Source organism: Heptranchias perlo, chromosome 2 (genome assembly GCF_035084215.1).
Source record: "Heptranchias perlo isolate sHepPer1 chromosome 2, sHepPer1.hap1, whole genome shotgun sequence".
In the NCBI taxonomy this organism is placed as follows: domain Eukaryota; kingdom Metazoa; phylum Chordata; class Chondrichthyes; order Hexanchiformes; family Hexanchidae; genus Heptranchias; species Heptranchias perlo.
Window position 1 is genome coordinate 25,733,612 of NC_090326.1, and position 27,721 is coordinate 25,761,332.

A 27,721-nucleotide genomic window follows, 5' to 3' on the forward strand; every position below is an offset into this window, starting at 1 on the left:
TTTACATTTCTTTAAAATTTATTATGTAAAGTCAAAAACATATAGACATAATTCCTTGCAGTGGTGGTTAGTCTATTAACTAAATCCAATGTACACATCCATAATGCAATTTAACCTTCATATGAAACATATTTGGGTTATTGAATAAAACAATTCATGGTTACAGATCACAGACAAAGTTAAATTTATCAAAAAATCTAAATGTTTAGTAATTGTCATATTATTGCACAGCTAAAAGATTCAGATTTGAATTCACAGTGGGGTTTTTTTTACAATTAGATAATGGAGATTAGAACTTGTTAAAATTCACGAAGCAACCAACCAATTACTTTACAGCCACTTTACACAAAATGATCCTGAATTAGTGTAGTGTTGATCAACATTACAAATACTGTGTCCAGAATAGGTAAGAAAACAAACTGTACTTAAATTATAGCTCAAGTTTACTACAACAATTAAAATAATAGCTTTCTCCCCACAAATCATAGTCAGGATGTACGTGATCAGTATATATTAAAAAGTGCCATGTTATCAATAATTCTATTGTTAGAGAATGGGAAGATTTTCTGTAGTAAGATTATTTGTTTTGTGAGTGCAGAGATACAGATTAACTGCTGTGATTGTTGACATGGTTTTAATATTTACTCTTCAAGCTTTATAAACTTCCAAAACACACATACTTGATTTCCAAATATTCATCAACACCATATTTGGAGCCTTCTCTCCCGAGGCCTGATTGTTTAACTCCACCGAAAGGTGCCTCTGGGGTTGATAAGAGCCCTTCGTTAACACCAACTATGCCAACTTCTAGCTGTTCAGCAACCCGCCAAATCTGAGCATAATCTCTGGAGTAAAAGTAACCTGGAATGGTAGCAGATTATGGAATTATTTTACAAACAGAGTAACAAGTGTTCAAAAAGCTTTTTTTATATCAGGTTCTACACTGCCATTGTTTTAGTAGCCATGGGTATTTATTTTTGAAGCTGGCTACCACATTCACACAAATCACAATGTTCTTAGCAACCTCTGCTCTGTCAACTTGATTAACCTTTCAGATCTGGTAACCGTGCTGGTAATTGTTTAAATTGATGGATTTTTATTTCACTGCAATATAAGAAACTATTTCTTGACTCAGTCAGAATTGAAAGTAGACGATTATGCTTTTGTTCAGCAGGGTTTTTAACAGCACTGTGGGGCCATGCCTCACATAAATGTACTCACCAGCCAGGCCTACATTGGCAGCATTAGCTATGGTAATGGCCTCTTCCTCAGTCTGAAACCTGCAAAAATAAGAATTGTGATGCAAGTAATTAAAAGCAACTATTTTAATTTTTGCATAAGTTCTTCAGGTGTACAGAGGTGAAAGTATGAGGAAAATGTTAAGTGAAAGAGACTATCAATCTATTTACAGATAAAATTTCATTTTTCAAAGTGAGATACGTCAAAATTAGTTCTATTTTTAAATTAAAATGACTTGAGTCTTGCTCCAAATGAGCAAGAATTGAGAGGCAAACACACGGAACACAATAAGTGTGTTGCAACTGGTTAAATTCAGATTTTACTAAACTAGGAAGGCCACATGAATCTGAGGCAGCAGCTTGGGAAATACAAAATAGCTTAAGTCAGTAGAACACTGGCAGATGAAATTTAATGTATTAGCATTTACTGCACATAGAAAGAAAAATGGGCAATATAAGTACTCCATGAATGGTGCTGACATTGGTTATGTTGAGCATGAGTGTACTAAAACCCCTAAATCTCTCTGTGCCATCCTTAACAATCACTATGGAACAGTTAAAAAAGCAAATAGAACAGAGAGCAGGACTTAGGTGGATGAAAGCTCAGTCACCCATGCTGAGGCTAAGGTTGGGGGGGGGGGGGGGGGGGAGGGAGGGAGATGAACAGGAGACCAGTGGTGGTGGTGGGGGGGGGGGGGGGGGAAGAGATATATATATAATGGCTGGAACAGGGTGTAGAGGTTGGGAGGTGGGAAACTGTGGAGGGGTTTGAAGATGAGAACCAGGATAAATTGATCTGGAACATTATTTCAAACTAAGCCATGGCAGCAGGAGAGGGGAGCAAAAGGTTAAAACTGCTAAAGCAAATTTAGGTGTCAAGATGTTCATCACACAAACACATAGAATGGCATTAGCATTAGGGTAGTGAAAGTGAAAGTGAAAATCCTGGAATCTTTTAAAAACCCATTGGTTGCCCTGATGGATGGACTGTAGTCTTTCTGGATAGAAAAGCTTAGACAGGCAGAATGGCCTCTTCAGCTGCAACTAGATTGCGACTGAGAAAAAGGTAATTTTTGTTATTCAACATCCAATTAAAAGAGGCACTTGAGTAAATTGGGAGATCCTTTGCTCACGGCCAGGAGCACAGTATTACTGAAGTTAGTTGACAATTAATAATAAAGTCCATTTACAAACACAGTATTCAACAGTATTTTCCTCACCCAAATATACCATGCAATTAAACATCACATATAAGTAGGAGTCAAACCATCGGACCACAGTGTTACACTGCAATCGAAAGGACTTTTTAAAAAAAAATAAAAACAGGTTCTCTTCTGATTCCAATTATTATTGTGTTCAGTACACGTACTTTGTACCAGGAAAATCAGGCTTTGGGTCCAATTTTAATCTCGAAGTTATTACATTTTATGTTAATTCAGAAAGCACAGCGAGACTCATACAGATGGAAAAAGAGATCTTGTGTCAGAGGGGGAATAAAATCACAGAATCTTACAACACAGGAGCCCATTGTGCCTGTGCCAGTTCTTTGAAAGAGTTCTCCAATCAGTCCCACTCTTTTCCCCACAGCCCTGCAAATTTTTCCTTTTCAAGTATTTATCCAATTCTTTTTTGAAAGTTACTATTGAATCTGCTTCCACCATCTTTTCAGGCAGTGTATTCCAGATCATAACAACTTGGTGCGTAAAAAAAATTCTCTTCATCTCCCTTCTGGTTCTTTTGCCAATTATCTTAAACCTGTGTCCTCTGGTACGTGGGCCCAATACACCGAGCACAGACGTCTCTCATCTTGACAAGCACAGAAACCTAACACAGCCTCAGTTAAAATTTTATATTTAGGTACAATTGCCCTTGGACTTACCATCTTCAGAGTGACTATTCCGCTGTGCAGCACCCTCCATTACAATGATAATGCACCATAGCACAAGTTGTATTTACTATTGCTCACTATGGCACCTTGATCCATCCGATAGATCAGTATTTCTACACCCGACAAATTGGTTGAAAAGATACCCAGTTTTGTGATGGCGCTGATGTCAAAATGGGCCAGATTTGCTCTAGCAGTGCATCAAACGGCTCCTGCACCCTTGAGCTCAAAGCATTTTTGCCCACTAAGTTGCTGAAAGTGCGAGGTGATAACGTCACAACGAGGGAAACAAGGCAACTGGGATCTGAGTGAACAGGGCAACCAACCGTATATCTCCTTAACCCATCAGATTGAAGGATTGTGAAATTAACAGTGCAAGGACTGAGAAGGAAGTATAAATTAGAGCGGGTGAATTCAATGTCAGATCAGGTACAGAAAGAGAGAGGGAAAGAAAGATTGGATTAAGAGAGAGAAAAAAAGTGTCAAAGGAAAAGTAAAAAAAGAAATTTAAATTTTAACTTTGACATTTTTAAAATCTCCACAATTAAAACCTAAAGGAATGATATTCCACATTTATATTAGTTAATTTTCAGTGCCAGAGAGGTTGATTGTCAGTAATTAACAATTACTTACACTTGAAATGACAAGACTTAACTTTGTGGCGAGTTTAGTTCCTATGTACTGCATAAATACAACAACTTCATGACATTCAATGCATTTCGATGGTGAGGCAGTCGGCATGATGGCGGTTTTGCGAAGCTAACAGTGCAACTCGGACAGCAACTTTTGGATATCTGCGTTTAACTGCTCATCTGTTCCTCACCTGAAGTTGCTGTACCATTTACGTGTAAATAACGGCGAGCGCCATTAGCCTCACCGTTATTTTGACAGCAAAATCAGGCCCATTATGGGTCTTAGGTGTCACCTGATGGTTTCTTGCTGCTGGCTAGGTGCTTTTCTTGGACTCGTTTGCTCCTTTTTAATATACGGATTGTACAAAAACGGAGGCCAAGAAAAGATCAGCTGGTTCATCAGGTCTGCCCCATCCTGACATGCTGCAACCAACACGTACCGTCAACCCCAGCTCTTCACTGCAGTCACACAGACTCCTGGGAGAGGCGAGAAAAAACTTAGCCCAATAATCTGAGCAGAAGGCGACCTATATTGATGGGTCTTGGGCCAGGGCTTCCATTTATTCCCAGGGTCTTTCGGAGTCTTGAGGCAGGGCCTCTTTCTAGTACAGCTGTATTTTTACTGACATGTTACTTTTAATAAGTGCTAAAAAAGAAATCAAATATTGAACAGTTTTCCTTACTTGAGAACTGGTGCCAAAGGACCAAATGTTTCTTCCTGTGCACAAAGCATGTCTGTTGTGACGTTAGAAAGGAGAGTTGGTTCAAAGAATGTTGCTCCAAAACTGTGCCGCTTTCCCCCTGTCACGATGCAGGCACCCCGTGACACTGCATCGCTTATCTGATTCTCCACCTGGGACAGAGAAATAGGAGATAACAAAATAGTGTGCTTATGAGATTTAAAATTCTCATCCTTGGGTTCAAATTCCTCCATGGCCTCGCCCCTCCCTATTTCTGTCACCTCCTCCAGCCCAACAGACCTCAGAGAACGCCACGCTCCTCCAATTCTGGCCTCTTGTGCCTCCCCAATTATCATCACCCCACCATTGGCGGCCGTGCCTTCAGCTGTCTAGGCACCAAGCACTGGAATTCCCTCCCTAAACCCCTCTACCTCACTTTCCTCCTTTAATGCGCTTCTTAAATCCTACCTCTTTGACCAAGCTTTTGGTCACCTGTACTAATATCTCTATGTGGCTCGGTGTCAATTTTTGTTTGATAGCACTCCTGTGAAGCACCTTGGGACATTTTACTCCATTGAAGGCGCTAAATAAATGCAAGTAGTTGTTGTTGCTTAATTTTATAATAGTGCAGGATTCCTTAGTTGCTTATTTCTAACAGGAGTTCCTGCCGAAATAACAAGCTAAAAAAAAACCTTTGGAAATCTCAATTTCAGATTTAAAAACCTTTTTTTAAAAAAAAAAGTTGTTGTTATAGCATCGAATGCCTTGATCGAATACATCTTGTGCATGTTTATTACCTTTTGCACTGCTCGTTCATTGATCAGAGGACCCTGTGTAGTCTGGTCATCAAATCCACTTCCGACACGCAAGTCTCTCTGCATTGCCTTGACCATCTTCTCTACAAAAGCATCGTGGATTCCCTCCTGCACCAGAAAACGATTCGCACAGACACAAGTCTACGTTCGAGTGGAAATTAAAAGAAACAACACGTCAATATTCAAATACACAGCACTGAACGGTGCAGAAATAGAACAGTTATTGAAACTGCCTCACAAAATAGGCAACAAAAGCTAAATTCCTGCAATAGAAATAGTTCAGTGCTTATTATAAAATGCATCACAGTACCCTTTGGGAACTACTTTCACATGCTGCCAGAGAATGGTAGGATGTGGGTCAGTGCTCACCCTCACACAGCTGTGCCATGGGGGTGGTGCCAAGTGGAGGCCAAGCTTGTCCACTTAACTATGACCGTAATGAGATGGGAGGAGGGGACTTTGTTTTTCAAAAAAATTCAGATCCCTTAGAGTACGGAATGATATAGATGAAGACTATGAGAAAGAAATTTAAACAAGTTTCAATGAAATACTATTCGTCATTAATATTCTAATCAACAGTTGATGTACACAAAGGATGTTGTCAGCCAAAGGTCAATCTCTGCCACTTCAAAAACTACGATTCTCAAATGTCTAGAAAGAAGAACAAACTTTCCAAAAAAAATATATTCTCGGGATGCTGGCAAAGCCGGCATTTATTGCCCATCCCTAATTGCCCTTGAGAAGGTGGTGGTGAGCCGCCTTCTTGAATTGCTGCAGTCCCCCATGTGGTGAAGGTTCTCCCACAGAGCTGTTAGATAGGGAGTTCCAGGATTTTGACCCAGCGACAATGAAGGAACAGCCAATATATGTCCAAGTTAGGATATTGTGAGACTTGGAGGTGATGGTGTTCCCATGCACCTTTGTATTCATATAGTGCCTTTCTTGTCCTCAATGTTCCAAACACTTCACAGCCTGAAGTACTTTTGAAGTATTGTCACTTGTAGGCAAAAACATTAGTCTTTTTGCTAAAATGTTATGATCACAAAACAAATTTTGATAGTATGTATCTCATAGGAATAAAACTCTCCTTCTCTCGGCTTGTTCTCCCCCTTTCAGTGTTCACATGATGCTATAGAGCAGATTCGCCAATGCTAAACAGCATATGTTTATTAACAATAAGCAACTGTCCCAGCATCAAGAAATCCCAGCAAGAGGACGGAGAAGACGGTCAAGGAAGTCAAAACCAGGAAAGCATCCATAAACTGGAAAAATCAACGGGAAGTGGGCAGCAAGACAGGAAAAGTGAAAATTGGCAACAAACTTGAAAAAGGGAGGAAGAAGCAAGGAGAAAGTCCTATCGTACAAGTATAATCAAACCTACTTGCAATGAAGTTTCTGGGAGGTAAAATTGCTGCAAAAATCCTTTCCTGCCCCTCAGTCACCTGTTATTATGGTTTATAATTTAAAATAAAAGTTAAAGACAATCTGGAAATAAGCATTTCATATCCACAAAATTGCACTGAAGTATGAGTGATAACTGGGGCGTGTGAGCAACACTTCCCACTTGGCTTGCACTGTAGTGTCACCTCAGAAAGGGAGCGCAACACTAAGTACTCTGGTCCGTGCCTGTAGCCAATGTTTTTAAAAGTATAATAAGGAATGACTGAGGGGCCTTGCCAAGTCTGAATTTAGGAATACGTGACATTTCAGTGGAATACACTTCCATTTAATAACCCGTAAAAATGCTCAATACACCGGAGGTGAAGCCAAGAACAAAAAGCAACTTTCAACGGGTCCATTCGATCTCATAAATCAAGGTGTTGGCTCTGTTTCAAGCTACTCACCTGTCCAGAGTTTCGGAATTTGGAGGCCAAGGCACCAGCAACAGCTAGATCCAGATCAGCGCTGTCAAAAACAATGAATGGAGCCAGTCCGCCCAGCTCCATAGAAGCCTTCTTCACAGTGTCACAGGCATGGCGTAGGAGGATCTGAAAGGTGCAACAATAGTTTGTCAAAAATATAATCTTATGGGAACCTCAGCCTATAGGTGGGAGGTTTCCTCTGTGTACAAAGTATAACAGAATTATTAAAAATGGGTTCCGATTTCTTTACACTCAGTGCACGGAGGAAACCTCCTTAATCACTCACTAAAACACAGTCATTATGGTTATTAAACAGTCAGGTTGATGTTGCCAATCATCAAATCACTGGTCTTTCATTTTAGCAACAACAATTAGGCTTACTTAAAGTTTCTGTTTAAAAAGCTTTCATCACTCACGATAGCTTACGCCACTGAGTGAGCCCCCCTCGCTTACGCCATTGAGAGCCCCCCTCGCTTACGCCATTGAGAGAGCCCCCCTCGCTTACGCCATTGAGAGAGCCCCCCTCGCTTACGCCATTGAGAGAGCCCCCCTCGCTTACGCCATTGAGAGAGCCCCCCTCGCTTACGCCATTGAGAGAGCCCCCCTCGCTTACGCCATTGAGAGAGCCCCCCTCGCTTACGCCATTGAGAGAGCCCCCCTCGCTTACGCCATTGAGAGAGCCCCCCTCGCTTACGCCATTGAGAGAGCCCCCCCTCGCTTACGACATTGAGAAAGCCCTCCTCGCTTACAATAACTTACATTTATAGAGCACTTCTCACTTACAAAACATTTAAACATAGAAAATAGGAGCAAGAGTAGGCCATTTGGCCCTTCGGGCCTGCTCCGCCATTCAAAATGATCATGGCTGATTATCTAACTCAGTACCCTGTTCCTGCTTTTTCCCCATATCCCTTGATCCCTTTAGCATTAAGAAATATATCTATCTCTTCTTGAATAAATCTAATGACTTGGCCTCCACTGCCTTCTGTGGTAGAGAATTCCACAGGTTCACCACCCTCAGTGAAGAAATTTCTCCTCATCTCAGTTCTAAATGGCATACCCCGTATCCTGAGACTGTGACTCCAGGTTCTGGACTCCCCAGCCATCGGGAACATCCTCCCTGCATCTAGTCTGTCTAGTCCTGTTAGAATTTTATATGTTTCGATGAGATCACCTCTCATTCTTCTAAATTCTAGTGAATATAGGCCTAGTCGACCCAATCTCTCCTCATATGTCAGTCCTGCCATCCCAGGAATCAGTCTGGTAAACCTTTGTTGCACTCCCTCCATTGCAAGGACATCCTTCCTCAGATAACGAGACCAAAACTGCACACAATACTCTAGATGTGGTCTCACCAAGGCCCCGTACAACTGCAGTAAGACATCCCTGCTCCTGTACTCAAATCCTCTTGCAATGAAGACCAATATACCATTCGCCTTCCTAACTGCTTGCTGCACCTGAATGCTCGCTTTCAGCGACTGGTGTACAAGGACACCTAGCTCTCGTTGCACCTCCCCTTTTCCCAATCTATCACCATTCAGATAATAATCTGCCTTTCTGTTTTTCCAACCAAAGTGGATAACCTCACATTTATCCACGTTATACTGCATCTGCCATGTTCTTGCCCACTCATCCAACTTGTCTAAATCACATTGGAGCCTCTTTAGATCCTCCTCACAGCTCACATTCCACCCCAGCTTTGTGTCTTGGAAATGTTACATTTAGTTCTCTCATCCAAATCATTGATATATATATTGTGACTAGCTGGGGCCCAAGCACTGATCCCTGCAGTACCCCACTAGTCACTGCCTGCCACCCGGAAAAAGACCCGTTTTATTCCTACACTCTGTTTCCTGTCTGTCAACCAATTCTCAATCCATGCCAGTATATTCCCCCCAATCCCATATGCTTTAATTTTGCACACTATCCTCTTGTGTTGGACCTTATCAAAAGCCTTCTGAAAATCCAAATACACTACATCCACTGGTTCACCCCTATCTATTCTACTAGTTACATCCTCAAAAAACTCCAGTAGATTTGTTAAGCATGATTTCCCTTTCATAAACCCATGCTGACTTTGTCCAATCCCATTAATGCCTTCCAAGTATTCTGTTATCACATCTTTTATAATATCCTGGGATGGCAGGACTGACATACGAGGAGACTAGGCCTATATTCACTAGAGTTTAGAAGAATGAGAGGTGATCTCATCGAAACATAAAATTCTAACAGGACTAGGCAGACTAGATGCAGGGAGGATGTTCCCGATGGCTGGGGAGTCCAGAACCAGGGGTCACAGTCTCAGGATACGGGGTATGCCATTTAGAACCGAGATGAGGAGAAATTTCTTCACTCAGAGGGTGGTGAACCTGTAGAATTCTCTATCACAGAAGGCAGTGGAGGCCAAGTCATTAGATGTATTCAAGAAGGAGATAGATATATTTCTTAATGCTAAAGGGATTAAGGGATATGGGGAAAAAGCGGTAACAGGGTACTGAGTTAGACGAGCAGCCATGATCATTTTGAATGGTGGAGCAGGCCCGAAGGGCTGAATGGCCTACTCTTGCTCCTATTTTCTATGTTTCTATAATAGACTCTAGCATTTTCCCCACTACTGATGTTAGGCTAACTGGTCTGTAATTCCCTGTTTTTTCTCTCCCTCCTTTTTTAAAATAGTGGGGTTACATTTGCCACCCTCCAATATGAAGGAACTGTTCCAGAGTCTATAGAATTTTGGAAGATGATCACCAATGCATCCACTATTTCCAGGGCCACTTCCTTCAGTACTCTGGGATGTAGATTATCAGGCCCTGGGATTTGTTAGCCTTTAGCCCCATTAATTTCCCTAGCACTATTTTTTACTAATACTGGTTTCCTTCAGTTCCTCCCTCTGACTAGACCCTTGGTTCCCTAACATTTCTGGGAGGTTATTTGTGTCCTCCTTTGTGAAGACAGAACCAAAGTATGTGTTTAATTGTTCTGCCATTTCTTTGTTCCCCATTCTAATTTCCCCCATTTCTGACAGTAAGGGACCTACATTTGTCTTCACTAATCTTTTTCTCTTGACATATTTATAGAAGCTTTTACAGTCAGTTTTTATGTTCCCTGCTAGTTTACTCTCATACTCTATTTTTCCCATCTTAATCAATCTCTCTGCCCTCCTTTGCCGAATTCTAAACTGCTCCCAATCCTCAGGCTTGCCACTTTTTCTGGCAATTTGATATGTCTCCTCTTTGGATCTAATACTATCCCTAATTTCTTTTGTAAGCCACAGTTGAGCCACCTTTCCTGTTTTATTTTTGCGCCAGACAGCAATGAATATTTGTTATAATTTCTACATACGTTCTTTAAATATTAGCCATTGCCTATCCACCATCATCCCTTTTAATAAAGTTCCCCAATCTATCATAGCCAACTCGCACCTCATACTTTCGTAATTTCCTTTATTTAGGTTCAGGACCCTAGTTTCGGACTCAACTACTTCACTCTCCATCTTAATGAGGAATTCTATCATGTTATGGTCGCTCTTCCCTAAGGGACCCCGCACAACAAGATTGTTAATTAATCCTTTCTCATTGCACAATACCCAGTCTAGGATCGCCTGTTCTCTAGTTGGTTCCTCAACGTATTGGTCTAGAAAACCATCATATACACACTCCAGGAATTCCTCCCCCACAATATTATTGCTAATTTGGTTTGACCAATCTATATGTAGATTAAAGTCACCCATGATTATAGTTGTACCCTTCTTGCATGCGTCTCTAATTTCCTGTTTAATACCCTCCCCTACATCTCCACTACTGTTTGGAGGGCCTATAGACAACCTCCACCAATGTTTTCTGCCCCTTGGTGTTTCTTAGCTCCACCCATACAGATTCCACATTGTGATTTTCCGAGCCAATATCCTTCCTCACTATTGCATTGATTTCCTCCTTTACTAACAACGCTATCCCAACTCCTTTCCCTTTTTGCCTGTCTTTCCTAAATATTGAATACCCTTGGATGTTCCGTTCCCATCCTTGGTCACCCTGCAGCCATGTCTCCGTAATCGCAACTATATCATAACCATTAATATCTATCTGCGCTGTTAATTCATCTAGCTTATTGCGAATGCTCCGCGCATTAAGACACAATGCCTTTAGACTTGTCATTTTAAGATTGCAAGTCATCTTAGTTTTATTTTACACTATGGCCCTATTCATTTTTCGCCCTTGCTTTCTCTGCCTTTCACTATTGCTTCTTCCTTTTCTGTCTTTTGTTTCCCCCTCCTCTGTCACCCTGCTCAGGTTCCCATCCCCCTGCCATTCTAGTTTAAGCCTTCTCCAACAGCACCAGCAAACACCCCCAACAGCACCAGCAAACACCCCCGTGAGGACATCATTTAGAAAGCTTTCCTCACTTACAACAATTTGCATTTATATAGCGCCTTTAATGTAGTAAAACGTCCCAAGGCGCTTCACAGGAGCGTAATCAAACAAAATTTGACACCGAGCCACATGAGGAGGAAGAGGTAGGTTTTAAGGAGTGTCCTAAAAGGAGAGAGAGGTAGAGAGGTTTAGGGAGGGAATTCCAGAGCTTAGGCAGCTGAAGGAACGGTCGCCAATGGTGGAGTGATTAAAATCGGGGATGCGCAAGAGACAAGAATTGGAGGAGCGCAGAGATCTCGGAGGGTTGTAGGGCTGGAGGAGGTTACAGAGATAGGGAGGGGCACGGCTGTGAATGGATTTGAAAACAAGGACGAAAATTTTAAAATGGAGACGTTCCCGGACCGGGAGCAAATGTAGGTCAGCGAGCACAGGGGTGACGGGAGAGCGGGACTTGGTGCGAGTTAGGATCCGGGCAGCAGAGCTTTGGATGAGCTAAAGTTTATGGAGGGTGGAAAATGGGAGGCCAGCCAGCAGAGCATTGGAATAGTCGAGTCTTGAGGTAACAAAGGCATGGATGAGGGTTTCAGCAGCAGATGAGCTGAGGCAGGGCGGAGACAGGCGATGTTATGGAGGTGGAAGTAGGCGGTCTTGGTGATGGAGCGGGTACGTGGTCGGAAACTCATCTCAGGGTCAAATAAGACACCAAGGTTGCGAACGGCGAACTTATGTTTAGAAAGCTCTCCTCACTTACAATAACTTACATTTATAAAGCACTCCTTTCTTACAATAATATACATTTATAAAGCTCTCTGTACTTACAACTTATGTTTATAAAGTGCACCTCACTGACAACAACTTAGAGCAACTGGCAGCAGAGAAGTCGATGTAGCTGATACTGATTTAGACGTGGAAGTGGACTTTATGCTTGCGGATGAAGTCCCCAAGTTATAGGAGATAGATGCTGATTAGCAAGTGGTGCCCTCTGGCTTTCCCCGAGATGCGGTTTGGGAAGGAGAAATCGCCAGAGAAGCTGTAGTGACTGTGTTACAAAAGGCAAGATTGGAACCACAAGAAAGTGGAGCCATAGGAGAGAGGTGGTGGTGGAGAATAAAATGGTCAGTTTTTGAAAGCAGAAGGGAAGTTGGGGAAGGATGCGATCGTCAGTTGCAGTCACATAAGATGCTGATGGCGACTTTGACCAGAACAGTCTTAGTGTTGCTGATAGGTCATAAACAGGAAAGACTTGAACATGGGTAGATGAAAGGTGAGAGAGTAGTTTGGGCAGCAACAGTATGTTCAATATGTATATACAGCTTTGAACTATTGATGAATTCTGTGAGAATGTACTTTGACCTGCATGACCAAGAGTGACATTACAGCGACATGCAGCCAATTCTAATTACGCAGATAAAGAGTACTATAGTCCTGAGGTCAGCTACAGGGTATGTCTGTTGCAATATTCTTTCCAGAATTTCAAAATGCCTGCTTTGGGTCAAACAGCCAGGGTTGAACAAGAAAACAATAGTAATGAATACTATTACATCACTGAAGTATTAGAGCACTTTAGAAATTGAGACCCCTCTGCTTCTTTCTGACGTTCCATTCTCATATCTTTTGCAGCCCCCTTATTGAACAGATTATTCAGCAGGACCTGTAGTTTACCATTCCTATTTACCTGCCAGTCACTTGTGTTTAGGGGATTCATTGTAGGACAAATTACAATAGTCGACACACAGTATACATTTAGTAGTTTATCAAAAAAAAACATCGAGTAACCTCAGGTACATACGTTGTATAGGTCTGGTCACTGAGTCCCATCATAGATCCTGTGTCTTACACAATTAATGAAGCATATTCCAATGGTTTAAGGCAAGCAAGTCCACCACAGTCTGTTTATACATCATCCAAAGATTTATTGACAAATCAATCCTGTGCATATCAATCCTGTGCATCTTTGGAAACTGGTTCCAGCACTAAAATAAAACACCCCATTCCACTTCACTTGTGGACATAATTGAATATTTCCAAAAGATCTTGCATTGAAACCTCACAGACGAGTTAACAGCCAACAGAACTAAATGTACCAGTAAAAGTCAGCCTACCATTAGGCACCAAAATACCCACCTTTCCAGTAGCTGTGGAACCAGTAAAAGAGATTGCGGCAACAAGTGGGTCTGTGCAAAGAACCTCTCCGACAGCAGGTGTGTTGGACCTGGAGGAGGGGATAACATTGAAAACTCCCGCAGGGATCCCAGCCTGATCTGCAAGCTGTAAGACAGGTAATATCAATGCACAACATTAACTTTTGAGAAACCCTTACAACCAGAATTATGTGAGGTCCTCCACTTTGTAAGTGACCCCTATATGAACAGCTTTTGAACAATAAACTGACTGTCAGTATTTAACACAAACATGGCTTTTTTTGCCTTAATGTCCTAAACATGATCCATTTATCCTGAGTGATCTAACTCTAGGGTTATTTCTTTCTGTGATGTGAAAGAAAATTGTAGTTTCATGCACAATTTCCCTGAGCACAAACTTTGAAATGGATACTCAATCGATGATGTTCTTACCAGGTACACTGCTTAGAGACAGAGACACAAATCTACCTGCATATAAATAAATCCGTATACGTTGATTTTTTTTCTGATCCTGTTATTTTTAAAAAAATTATGAAGGGGTTTTGATTTGGCGAGTAGAAAAAAAAACTATTCCTCTGGTTGGGGAGTTAGCCACGAGGGAGGGTCATCAATTTAAAATAGTTATTAAGAGATGAGTTCGGAAATTTTTTTTATAGAATGTTAGAGCACGCAGTGCTTTGCCAAAGGAAATAGTTGAGGCAGACACCATTGTATATTTTGAGGCAAGAGTAGATAAGCATATGAAGCAGAGGAAGACTCTCAAATTTTGGGCCTGCACTAGATATTCTCTTGGGTTCAGCATCAACGGTCATTCTCATAAGTGAACCGGAGTCTCCTACGATCTGCAGATTACCTTTGCTGCCCAATATCTATTATAAATGGTAGCATGACCCAGGGACGGTAAGAATAACATCCTTGTTACGTGTGCTGGATAGTGTGATCTCGAACGTGCCAACACGCTTTCACCTATCTTTCGGAAGGCGGACCAATAATCTATTGACACAAGGCCAACTGGAAACCGACAAATTAGTTGATGTTTACATGAAATAGATGAACAGAATATAATTTTCATGGTGAGATTTACCTATTTCCTGTCAATCCTCATAGCATCAAACGATACAGGTCGACCTCACTTTCAAATTCAGTACTGCAAATGTGACTGGCACTGACTTTAGGAATCAAGACCCCAAGCTAACCAAAGAAATATGTCAGTATCTAATCTCCACTATTGTGACGGAAGCCCAACCATCTCAAGGTAAGTATACCCGTGAGGAGGTTTATTTATGCCTGATGACAGTTTTGCTCAACAGTGTAATTACCATGTAAGGGTATGTTTGCACGGGAATTGTCAACCTGTTCTAAGCACACATCAAACAGCAGTCAATATAGGAGTATTTTAACAGGTGGAATCAAATTCTGATTGTGTTATCGGACCACAATAGGCTTTGGCAAGACCCCATTTGGAGTACTATGCCCAGTTTGGGTCCCCCCCACCTCTTGAATGCCACTGGGGTTCTGGTGCGGGAACAAAGAAAGGCAACAAGGATGAATCCCAGCCTGGGATCGTTGAGCTATGAAGATACATTCGATGCCTTGGGTTTGTACTCTCTGGAAAGACAGGGACTTAGAACAGACTTGAACCAGATATTTAATATCATTAAAGGCATAAACAAAATATGTGCAGATGAGGTGATGGGGCTTGGCAGGACTAGAGGTCGCCCACATAAACTGAGGAGGTAAGGAGTGAGGTTGGATGTCTGGAGGTTTTACTTTGCCCAACAGAATGATCAACCTGTGGAACAGAACTCTGGAGGAGGCATGGGAAACTGACTTTTCAATTTTCAAGAGGGCATTAGATAGATTCCAGGAAAAACACGGTGATCACAGCATTTGGATGGTTAGAGTCCATTATCTGCAAAATAATGAATGGGGCCTCCTTGGGGTTGCCTAATTGGCCATGAAGGGTCAGAGAGGAATTTTTGATAGGGAACTCCTGAATTGGTTCTGTGTGTCATATGTTCTGCCTCTCCCACAAGGTGGGGGAAGGGAGGGTTATTACATGGGAATGAGATCAGTCGAAGGGTAGATCAGTGTATATGGCCCTTACGGCCTTTTCTCTTCCTTGATATATAAACAAATCCACTAAAGTTCTCAATTAATTTCTGCTTCCTGTATCCTGTCGAGCTCACCTCTGCTAGTGCCAATGCAGAAAGGGGAGTATCTTCAGCTGGTTTCACCACCACTGTGCAGCCTACTGCCAAGGCTGCCCCAGCCTTCCGAGTGAGCATGGCACTGGGAAAATTCCACTACAAAGAAAACAATACAAGTTAGAATGGTTTCAGAGTGAAGAACAGAACTAAAATAGTTAAAGATTAAATTTTCTTAGGTTATTACTGTATATAATTGGAAACACAAACAAGTGTATTAATGCAACACAGCATAATAGTTAAGGAAATTTGTCCCATTCTTGTAATGGAATCTCTCACACTAAGCTGGGTCAGAAGGTTGTGGGTTCAAGTCCCACTATAGAGACTTGAGCACATAATTTAGGCTGACACTTCAGTTCAGTACCGAGTGAGTTCTGCACTGTTGGAGGTGCCGTCTTTCGGAAGAGACATTAAACCAAGGCCACGTCTGCCCTCTCACGTGGATGTCAATGATCCCACAGAACTATTTTGAAGAGGAGTAGGGGAGTTCTCCCTGGTGTCCTGGCCAATATTTATCCCTCAACCAACATCACTAAAACAGATGATCTGGTCATTTACCTCATTGCTGTTTGAGAGACCTTGCTGTGCACCAATTGGCTGCTGCTTTTCCTGCATTACAACAGTGCCTACACTTCAAAAGTACTTCATTGCCTGTAAAGCTCCTTGGGATGTCATGAGGTCGTAAAAAGCGCTATATAAATGCAAGTTATTTCTTTAACATATATTTTTGTAAGTATTACATTAATCTGCATGAAACAGCTATGGAAAGAAACAAAATCTCAAATGCATGCGCTGAAAATAACTGGATGCTGTGGTAGCTCCAAGGATAAATGTTGGACTCTTAAATGACTGTTTCCATTGCCAGCCTCGGCTGCTATTTAAACCAGGTTGATGTTTAATTGTGCTGAAGTAGCCTCGATCCTTTCAGAATGCTGAAAAGCACATGACCTGTGTCATTCCTCCATACCGGTTAGAGGACAAGAACGATGTAGGAAAGCAGTAACCAGGGTAAACAGGACTTTTTAAAAGGTAGCATTTTTTGAACATTGTCTTTTAATTACTTCTCAACTAGAAGTTGTGATGAACATCAGCAAACCCTGGGTCCAACAGTCTACTAGTAGAACTCACCATGTTTTCACTATCTACCTTTGGGGCCTTGTTACCTTTCACAATACTGGAAGCGGAATTATGACCCAAGTTACAATACAGAAATTGAAGTGAAAGTTTCAGACAAATTAAGCAATTCTGGCACTGGACTCCCACAGTGGTGACCATGAGCTTGATGGATACTCAAACTTTTCTTAATAAGCAATTTTCACATTTTCAGTTGGACTATTAGATGGGTCTCTACTGTTCTATAGACAAATGTGGCAGCCAATTTACATACAGCACGGTCCCACAAACAGCAAATGAGATAAATGATCAGTTAATTTGTTTTGGTGGTGTTGGTTAAAAGACAAATGCTGGCCTGGACACCTTGCTCTTCTTCAAAACATTCACCTGAACATGGCAGCAGGGGTTGTGTTTAATGTCTCATTCAGAAGACATCACCCCTGATAATGCAGCACCTTTCAATACTGCGTTATCCCAGATTATGTGCTCAAATCTTCGAGTCGGGCTTGAACCCACAACCTTCTCATTCAGGTGAGAACTCTACCAGTGAGCCAGGCCACCACTAGTAGAATCACACTCAGTATCCGGTGCTAAATTTATGTATGTCGGACCACTGACTGTAGTCACTAGACAGTGACTAACAGTAAATAATCTTAGCTGAAGACAGAAGCACACATCAAAATGGTAATCTACCAGGGATTAAAACCTTTACATAAATGTCCCGTTACTATTAGAGTTTTAATTCAATTCAGCTGCAGCATACACTGCAAATTGCCCATTATAAAAGTGTACACTACCAGGAACTCTAATCCAAACATGTGATAATTATGTTCTACATCAACTGAGGCATCAATGGTATAACCTTGCAAATAGACAGATTGACGTGCAGTACTCACAGGAGTTATGATCGACACTACTCCTATAGGCTGTTTCAGGATTAGGATCCTACGGTTTGGGGAAGAAGCAGGAACAACGTCTCCATACACTCGCCGAGCTTCTTCTGAAAACCATTCCACGAAGGATGCAGCATACAGTATTTCACTAAAGGCTTCCTGGAGTGGTTTTCCCTGAACGGGGTCATATACCAAGAGTTAGTATTATTACTGAGAAGATGCAAAAACAACTGTAAAAGTATTCCCGTTTATACTGAAGAAAATTTGGAGGCCACATAGCCAAGTCTGCATGGAGATAGTGTGGTGCTTAGATTGAAAACATTACCAGGGTCTAAATTCAGCTAACATGCACCATTATAAACTGGTTCAGGGATCAGATATTAACACAAAAACAATTGAAGTTAAAACTATATAACTCTAAATCTATGTATAGTGTATTAAGAATGATGCATCAACCCTGCAGACACTGAACTCTGCAACAGATGCAAAACAATACAGTCACACTCCCCATTTAGCATCAATACAAAGTGATTTGAGCTTCGTGCCAATGATAAACAGAGTATAAATCTGGATTCAGGGTTCAATCCTGAGAAAGAAAGAGAGTTGATTCAGACGAGGGGTTAATTTCACACCACTTCCATTTAATACTGCATGAAGTGTAAATCCACTGAACCCCCCTGGGCACTTCATAAATCCACCTAACCTCAATTTACCCCGCTTCCCAAGCAAGACTGGCACAGTTCAAACCAGGCTGCAGCCAGGTAATGTAAATGTGGTTCTTCTGATAGCTGCACAATGTAGGTAACCCTTATATTCCCTTCTATATTACTGCCAATGAAACGTTTGCACTGCTGGTTCCTGAAGCATGAGTTTCACTCAGTCGGCAGAAACCCCAATGTAAACCTCCCGGATTTGCCAATTCCATTCGTTGAGACCCAGTGAAAAGGGGTGACCAGGTTTAGAAAACCCAACAAGCGTACATCGGGGTTGCAGCCAGGTGAGTGAGACCTGTGCTCTGGGGTACTGGAGGCACAAACACTGACACTAACATAAAAGGGCTGTAAGTTACTGTGTGCTTCTAAGCTGCAAACTGAACCTGACCAGTAGGAACATAGGAACAGGAGTAGGCCATTCAACCCCTTGTGCCTGCTCCGCCATTTGATAAAATCATGGCTGATCTGTGATCTAACCCCATATACCTGCCTTTGGCCCATATCCCTTAATACCTTTGGTTGCCAAAAAGCTATCTATCTCAGATTTAAATTTAGCAATTGAGCTAGTATCAATTGCCGTTTGCGGAAGAGAGTTCCAAACTTCTACCACCCTTTGCGTGTAGAAGTGTTTTCTAATCTCGCTCCTGAAAGGTCTGGCTCTAATTTTTAGACTGTGCCCCCTACTCCTAGAATCCCCAACCAGCGGAAATAGTTTCTCTCTATCCACCCTATCCGTTCCCCTTAATATCTTATAAACTTTGATCAGATCACCCCTTAACCTTCTAAACTCCAGAGAATACAACCCCAATTTGTGTAATCTCTCCTCGTAACTTAACCCTTGAAGTTCGGGTATCATTCCAGTAAACCTACGCTGCACTCCCTCCAAGGCCAATATGTCCTTCCGAAGGTGCGGTGCCCAGAACTGCTCACAGTACTCCAGGTGCGGTCTAACCAGGGTTTTGTATCGCTGCAGCATAACTTCTGCCCCCTTGTACTCCAGTCCTCTAGATATAAAGGCCAGCATTCCATTAGCCTTATTGATGATTTTCTGCACCTGTTCATGACACTTCAATGATCTATGTACCTGAACCCCTAAGTCCCTTTGGACATCCAGTTTTTAACTTTTTTACCATTTAGAAAGTACTCTGTTCTATCCTTTTTTGATCCAAAGTGGATGACCTCACATTTGTCTACATTGAATTCCATTTGCCACAGTTTTGCCCATTCACCTAATCTATCAATATCGCTTTGTAATTTTATGTTTTCATCTACACTGCTTACAATGCCATCAATCTTTGTGTCATCGGCAAACTTAGATATGAGACTTTCTATGCCTTCATCTAAGTTGTTAATAAATATTGTGAATAATTGAGGCCCTAAGACAGATCCCTGCGGGACTCCACTAGTCACATCCTGCCAATGTGAGAACCTACCCATTATCCCTACTCTCTGTCGCCTTTCGCTCAGCCAACTTCCTAACCAAGTCCGTACTTTTCCCTCGATTCCACGGGCTTCTATCTTAGCTAACAGTCTCTTATGTGGGACCTTATCAAATGCCTTCTGCAAATCCATATAAATAACATCCATTGACATTCCCCTGTCCACTACTTTAGTCACCTCTTCAAAAAATTCAATCAGATTTGTCAGGCACGACCTACCTTTCACAAATCCATGCTGGCTCTCTCTGATTAACTGAAAACTCTCGAGGTGTTCAGTCACCCTATCCTTAATTATAGACTCCAGCATTTTCCCCACAACAGATGTTAGGCTAACTGGTCTATAATTCCCTGGTTTCCCTCTCTCTCCTTTCTTAAAGAGTGGAGTGACATGTGCAATTTTCCAATCCAGAGGGACAATTCCTGAATCTAGAGAACTTCGAAAGATTATAGCTGGGGCATCTGCAATGTGCTCACCTACTTCCTTTAAAACCCTGGGATGGAAACCATCTGGTCCTGGGGATTTGTCACTCTTTAGTGCTATTATTTTCTTCATTACTGTTGCTTTACTTATATTAATTTTATCGATTCCCTGTCCCCGATTCAATATTAGTTTTCTTGGGATTTCCGGCATGCTATCCTCTTTTTCTACTGTAAATACTGATGCAAAGTAATCGTTCAACATGTCCGCCATTTCCCGATTGTCAATGACAATATCCCCACTTTCAGTTTTTAAGGGGCTGTTAGCGTGGATTTTGGACTGTTGAATTAAAGGCAACGATGAAGTGACTAATGGGTACACGACAGTGGTATTTACCCTAAAACCACACTGAAATGCGCTTTGTGTAGATTAGACTAACCTTAATTAAAGGCTTAAATATAACGCTTGACTACTAATAAAATGGACACTATTAAACAAAATGGATTCTACTAAACAAAGGGACACTATTAAATAAAATGGATTCTGTGACTGTGGGAAAGACAGTTAAAAGTGTTGAGTTTGTACATTCCAGAACTGGCTTACAGTCTGGGAATACAATGGACATTTCATAACGAACTGATAAAACTATAGAACCAGACTGCATGAAACAAAGGCATGCTGTCTTAAGGTGATAATAGTTGTTCGGACTTAATTGGTTAATGCGTAAGCAGTCCGTTGTTGCTATGCGGACTTAATTGGTTAATGTGTAAACTGTCCGTTGTTGCTGTGCGGACTTAATTGGTTAATGTGTGTAATCAAGATTTATGATGTAAAAGCTACTGAAATCTGTATTTCAAAGGTATAAAAAAGCATGACAACCATTTTAAAGTTGAGAAGGTAGCTGCGTTCACTACGGAGTGTCCAGTCCTTCTCCCAAAGCTTTGTCCAATAAACTGCATGTTGAATCTTTAAGTCTGACTCCGAGTGGTGATTTTTCCCACAACAGGGCCAACACTGCTCCTGACCATCCTCTTTTTCCTAATGTAACTATAAAAGTTCTTCGTATTGGTTTTGATATCCCTTGCGAGTTTCTTTTCATACTCTCTTTTTGTAGCTCTTACTATCTGTTTTGTGACCCTTTGCTGATCTTTGTATCTTTCCCATTCGCCAGGATCTGTGCCATTTTTTGGCATTCCATTCTCTACAGTTCACTGGTCAAATAAAAATTAAACAAATAAATTACTATTAAACATGGGTTTACTTAATAACAATTAGACTTTAAAAAAGAGAACCCAAGTGTGACCTGTAATTGGCTTAAACTTCAGAAATGCTGAGCAATTAGACCTTGTAGCCTTAACATAACACAAACATTTTAGTCACAGAATTATACACTACATGAAAAGTTTTTGAAATTTTTCCTCTAGCTTTTCTTCAAATAATTTTGAAAAAGTGTGAGAGAAAAATTGGTGTACTAATTATACACCTGTTACAGCTTTTATTTTATGTTCTATAAATTTCAGAGAGCATATGAAACTGAAAAAGAGTCTCTTTCCTCATCCTAATTTTAGCTCATTCTTAAACAAATCATGAGTTGAATTTGAAAGCAAGCACAAAGCTTTGAATGATCTCACCTGTTTCGTTGACAGAAAATGTTAACATTCCAATTGCTGACACCTGTGAGACAGAGTTATACACACGTATAGAGAGAGGCAGACAGAATGTCTTTCCTCATTTTCATTTTATTTATTTTTTAAAAACTAAATAAGTTGAATTTTGAAAGGAAACAAAGCCTCTTTGAGGGGACAGGATTGGACAGTAAATTAGGAGGGGGGGGTGAAGGAGGAGAGAAACAAATTGAGAGCAAGAGGGTCTCTTGTCTCCTTTTAATCTGCCTTGTGGGGAGGGGGGGAAGTGAGTAGTTACAGGTGAGGTTAATGACAGCAGAATAAAGTAGATTGGAAGATACAGGAATTAAGTGGGAAGTTCAAAGGAAAAGAGCTAGGAGTAGTGATGGGAGTGAGGGAATGGTAGAAAGAGGTAGTACAATGGCAGTGAAGCACAAGTGATAAGGGAGGGGATGGAAAGAGAGCCACTGAGGACTACAACTTACCGTGTCAAAGGCCACAGGAGAATGACTAGTATATATAAGAACATCTTTTGTTTAGCATGCATGCATACAACTCCACACATCACACTTTGTTACTGATGACAAAACAATATTAAAGAGTTGAGTTCATCTGATACAGAACCAGGAATTTATAAGTAGGTAATGGCCCTCCAACCCCCAACTTTAGTTTACAAGGAAGTACAATACCTGCATGTGTCTGTTTTAGCCCAACACCCACCACCCTCCCCCTCCACACACCCATCCACCCCACTCTTAAATTTATTTAAAAATACTAAATAGTAGTTAGAAAAATCAAGTCTAACTTACTATACATTCTAATTCGAAGTGTCTGATTATCAATTACTTTAAATCACAGCAGAACACTTATATTGTTTAGTAGACCAAACACATTATTATTTTTGAAATCGGTCATATTTTTATATTAGCTTGATTACACATAGCACAACTAAATCAAGGAAGCACATTACTTTCCTTTAAGTTTTAATTAATATAAAAGCTTTATCTGTAATGTTACACTGCACACACGCTGAAGACACAGCATGTCCAGTGTTGGCCCACACAGACAATCAATCTTTTATTTATCAAGGAGTTAAAGCACATCATGTCAGTGAGCACAAAATGAAATCATGAACATGATTTCAGAAAACCCTGACCAATACTTTTTTCAGACAACAGATTTTTTTAAGACCTCGGATTTACTACTGACTTAAATTTCACCGTTGTAGATATCCTACACAATTCATGAGTGGCTTAGTCATTTTTGAATTATGGGATAACTCAGAGCAGTAAAACATAAATTGTTATTACACTCCCCCCCACCACCTCATCATATCATCATTCAAATTTGACTTACTGCTTCGAGAAGATTTTTCTATATGTTTGCTTTAATCTTTTTGCAAACTAATTTTTAAATTGATAACAAAATAGATAATATATGCTATTTTTCTAGATTTGATATATCTTTTAATTAAGGAATCAAGTAACTCTGAGGAGCATATCAAAGTACAATCTCTTTTCGGCTAGTTGCTGATGTTTTACTTACATTTTCTGCAGTAATTAGCCTTGCGAGCTCGTCTTTGTTTTTTATAATTAAGTCGTACCATTTTCTTAACAAATTGCTGCGCTCCTGAAAATAGAAATATCAAACATGGTAAATTGAAAGATGTACAGAGTTCAACACAGGGCAAATAAAATTGCATCATGCGATAATGAGATAAGTGGTTACCAACTTTGGCTCCAAAATTCACTCTCCAACCTTTTTGGGGCCAATCATATTGGCCATCCAGGGTTCACCTGGATCTGATACGCCACTGGATCTGGATAAAAGCATTTCAGCATATCCTCAAACTCCTTATCTTTATTTGGACCCATTTTTACATGTTCTTTTGTCTCTGTTATCTACAAGTGGTTTCCTGTCTTTGTTTAAGCCCATTCCCCACCATAGCTAGTTTAAATAAATCCCAATTATTGGCTTTCATGTTCTGACTGAAAAGCGTAGTTCCCCATCAGGATTCTGTACAAATCATGTATCCCGTAAACATTAAATCTATCCCAAAAACCGTCCCAGTTATCGACAAGATGAATTCCCTCCTGAGTCTATTATCCTTATTTTCTCCATGCCTCCCAGTTGCAACACTTCAGATGAAAGAAGAACTGAATCAATAAACGAAAAATACATTTTGTTTTCATTATGTAGATTAGACTGTCCTCCAATGTAGATAACATGAATTGTTAACCCATATTTTGTACGCAGGCCCTCCCAGTTCAATATGGCTGTTTGAAGTGCATATGTAATAGGGGAAGATTTGAGTCAGAGAAAGTCACTACTGCAAACGCTCAATTCAAAAATATACAGAATAACGTACAGCTGAGAGCTGATCTGTTGGCTCTTGACTAACTCTATAAATTTAACTGGGATATGGGTGCCAGTGAGCAGGACTCACTTACCTGACCAAAGCATCATGTGGAACCTGCAGCATAGCTCAGATCCGCTGGCTCCACATTACTTTAAGTACAGGTCTCAAACTGGTATCTTCAGTATAGCAGCATTATGATAATTCCCAGTATGTTACAGAACTGTGTAACAGTGCAGTAAATTTATCAAATATATTCTGGTGTTGATAACATTTTTCAGTGCACTGCAGAACAGGATAAGATTGTTTTCCAGTTCTAAATTAAGAGCCTAATGCACCTTTTCTATCCTAGATTTAAAAAAAATACCAAAGTATATTAAATATATTCTGCACAACTGTCTAAAGATCAGTGGGTATCCTGAAAGTACACATAAGATACATATCTAATAGGTCACTGGCAAGAAAGAAAAATACTGGATCTTGCTCTTCAAAGCAAAAATGCAAAAACAGTGCACACAATGTTTAATATGTATGATTATAGCACGCTTAACAATATATGAAGTGATTAGAGAATATTGGAAAAGATGAGCGATTAGAAGGCAGTAATATCACAGAAGGGCACATAATGACATTAACGAGATTGATAAGAGTCCATTGTGATGGTTTGGCTGATTTTTTTCCTGCCTGCAGTGACTGATAAAAGTGTCCACAAATGTCAAACCAACAGCAGCTTGACACACTATTGGTCAAAAAAGTAAAGGCCCATGGGATCCAAGGGAATGTGGCAATTTGGATCCAAAATTGGCTCACTAGCAGGAAGCAAAGGGTAATGGTCGACGGGTGTTTTTGCGACTGGCTGTTTCCAGTGGGGTGCCGCAGGGCTCGGTACTAGTCCTTTGCTTTTTATGGTATACATTAATGATTTGGACTTAAACGTAGGGGACATGATTAAGAAATTTGCGGAAGATACAAAGATTGGCCGTGTGATTGATAGTGAGGAGGAAAGCAAGAGACTGCAGGAAGATATCAATGGACTGGTCAGACGGGCAGAAAAGTGGCAAATGGAGTTCAATCTGGAGAAATGTAAGGTAATGCATATGAGGAGAGCGAACAAGGCAAGGGAATACACAATAAATGGCAGGATACTGAGAGGTGTAGAGAGAGTGAGGGACCTTGGAGTGCATGTCCACAGATCTTTGAAGGTAGCAGGACAGAGATAAGGTGGTTAAGGCGGCATATGGAATGCTTTCCTTTATTAGCCGAGACACAGACTATAAAAGCAGGGATGTTAAGCTGGAACTGTATGAAACACTAGTTAGGCCACAGCTCGAGTCCTGCGTACAGTTCTGGTCACCACATTACAGGAAGGATGTAATTGCACTAGAGAGGGTGCAGAGATTTATGAGGATGTTGCCAGATTGGAGAATTTTAGCTATGATGACAGATCGGATAGGCTGGGGTTGTTTCCCTTGGAACAGAGGAGGCTGAGGGGTGATTTGATTGAGGTGTACAAAATTATGAGGGGCCTAGATAGAGTGGATAGAAAGGACCTATTTCCCTTAGCAGAGGAGTGAATAACCAGGGGGCACAGATTTAAAGTGATTGGTAGAAGGATTAGAACGGAAATGAGGATTTTTTTTTCACCCAGAGGATGGTGGGGGTCTGGAACTCACTGCCTGAGAGGGTGGTAGAGGCAGAAACCCTCAACTCATTTTTAAAAAAAAAACCTGGATATGCACCTGAAGAGCCGTGACCTGCAGGGCTACGGACCAAATGTGGGAAAGTGGGATTAGACCGGGTGGCTCGTTTCTCAGCCGGTGCGGACACGATGGGCCGAATGGCCTCCTTCTGTGCCGTAAATTTTCTATGATTCACTCACTGCACATTTATGTGACCTATGACTTCAGGGAAAAAATTTAACAGATTTCAATGTGAAGCCAAAGTGCATCTCAATAAATTAGTAACTCCCCCCCTCAACATTTGTAGTCAGTGATAACTACACATCGGAAAAAGCAATGCAAACAATCCAGGGTTTTTAAAAAAAAAACCTGCTATCAGGGCTAAGATTAAAGTCTCGCCTTTCCAGATAACAGATAGTTTTTGATCGGTTTGACAGGTAGCAGATACTCGTGCACTGTCAGTGGGCACAACCCGATAATATGGGGACAGGTACACAGACTAGCGGTGGTCCTGGGAGGGGGAAAAGGGGGGAAGGGAGGAAAAGGGGGGGAAGGGAGGAAAAGGGGGAATATGGAGGAAAAGAGGGGGAAGGGAGGGAAAGGGGGAATAAGGGAGGGAAAGGGGGAATAAGGGGGGAAAGGGGGGAAAGGGGAATAAGGGGGGGGAAAGGGGAATAAGGGGGGAAAGGGGGAATATGGAGGAAAAGAGGGGGAAGGGAGGAAAAGGGGGGGGGGAAAGGGCCCGCTGTCAGCTCCACCCTCACCTTGCTGGTGGCCGCTCTCCAGCTCGGCAGGCTGCAGTCCGCCGCTCTCACCGCCTCCTTGGCCTCCCGCGGCCCGCAGTCCGCCACTTCCACCAGCTGCCGCCCGCTGGCCGGGTCCTGCACCGGGAACAGCGCCGAGCCGCTCGCGTCCACCCAGCGGCCCCCGATGTAGGCCTGCGAACGCACCAGGCCGGACCCCCCCACCGTCGCCGCCGCCGCCGAGGCCGAGGCGCAGTGAGCCCGAAGGCCAGCTGTCAGCGCCTGCATCCCGCTCCTGAGCTGCCGCAGCATCGTCTCCAAGGGGACAGCGGCCGAGGAGATGGGGAAACAAGAGAGACCCCGCCCCTGCAGGATAGGAGTGGCGGTACCTCTACACCTCCCACCCCACCCAGCACTCAGCCTGCACTTCACCCTCATCACTGTGTATCTACAAACAATTGTAAACAATTTTACAACACCAAGTTATAGTCCAACAATTTTATTTTAAAATCCACGAGCTTTCGGAGGCTTCCTCCTTCCTCAGGTGAATGTGGAAATGAAATGAAATGAAATGAAAAATGTGAATTTCCACATTCACATTCCTATGTACAAACATACCAACACACTGCTCAGGAAAAGACCACCTGCTGCGTCGTGCCTGTCCCATAACTTACACATCCACGTCAAGAGATCGGGTGATCATAGAAAATTTATGGCGTAGAAGGAGGCCGTTCGGCCCCGTCGTGTCCGCGCCGGCTGAGAAACGAGCCGCCCAGCCTAATCCCACTTGCCCGCGTTTGGTCCGTAGGCCTGCGGGTCACGGCTCTTTTCATCACCCGCTTCCCCACCCGCCCAGTGCCACGTAGTCTCGAGCACATAACCTAGGCTGATTCTCCCAGTGCAGTACTGAGGGAG

At 41.8% G+C, this 27,721-nt stretch overlaps 1 protein-coding gene across 1 annotated transcript; it reads right to left on the bottom strand.

Annotated features, from left to right (window-relative positions):
• Window positions 1-27,158, bottom strand: aldh5a1 (aldehyde dehydrogenase 5 family, member A1 (succinate-semialdehyde dehydrogenase)). Its single transcript, XM_068001465.1, has 10 exons — window positions 26,828-27,158; window positions 23,574-23,657; window positions 17,837-18,007; window positions 15,810-15,926; window positions 13,604-13,747; window positions 7,095-7,238; window positions 5,233-5,391; window positions 4,439-4,608; window positions 1,222-1,280; window positions 1-861 (listed from the first exon to the last, which is right to left on the bottom strand). Exons 1-10 carry the CDS (start codon window positions 27,116-27,118, stop codon window positions 656-658), a joined length of 1,545 nt encoding a protein of 514 aa, XP_067857566.1. The 5' UTR covers window positions 27,119-27,158; the 3' UTR covers window positions 1-655.
• Between the last annotated feature and the right edge of the window lie 563 nt (window positions 27,159-27,721).

Coding starts and splice junctions, on each gene's coding strand:
- aldh5a1 (XM_068001465.1), bottom strand. CDS start 27,118: ATGCTGCGGCAGCTCAGGAGCGGGATGCAGGCGCTGACAGCTGGCCTT. Junction 23,658..26,827: donor GGAGAGCGGCCACCAGCAAG/GTGAGGGTGGAG, acceptor TTCTATTTTCAG/GAGCGCAGCAATTTGTTAAG. Junction 4,609..5,232: donor ATGAACGAGCAGTGCAAAAG/GTAATAAACATG, acceptor TCTCTGTCCCAG/GTGGAGAATCAGATAAGCGA.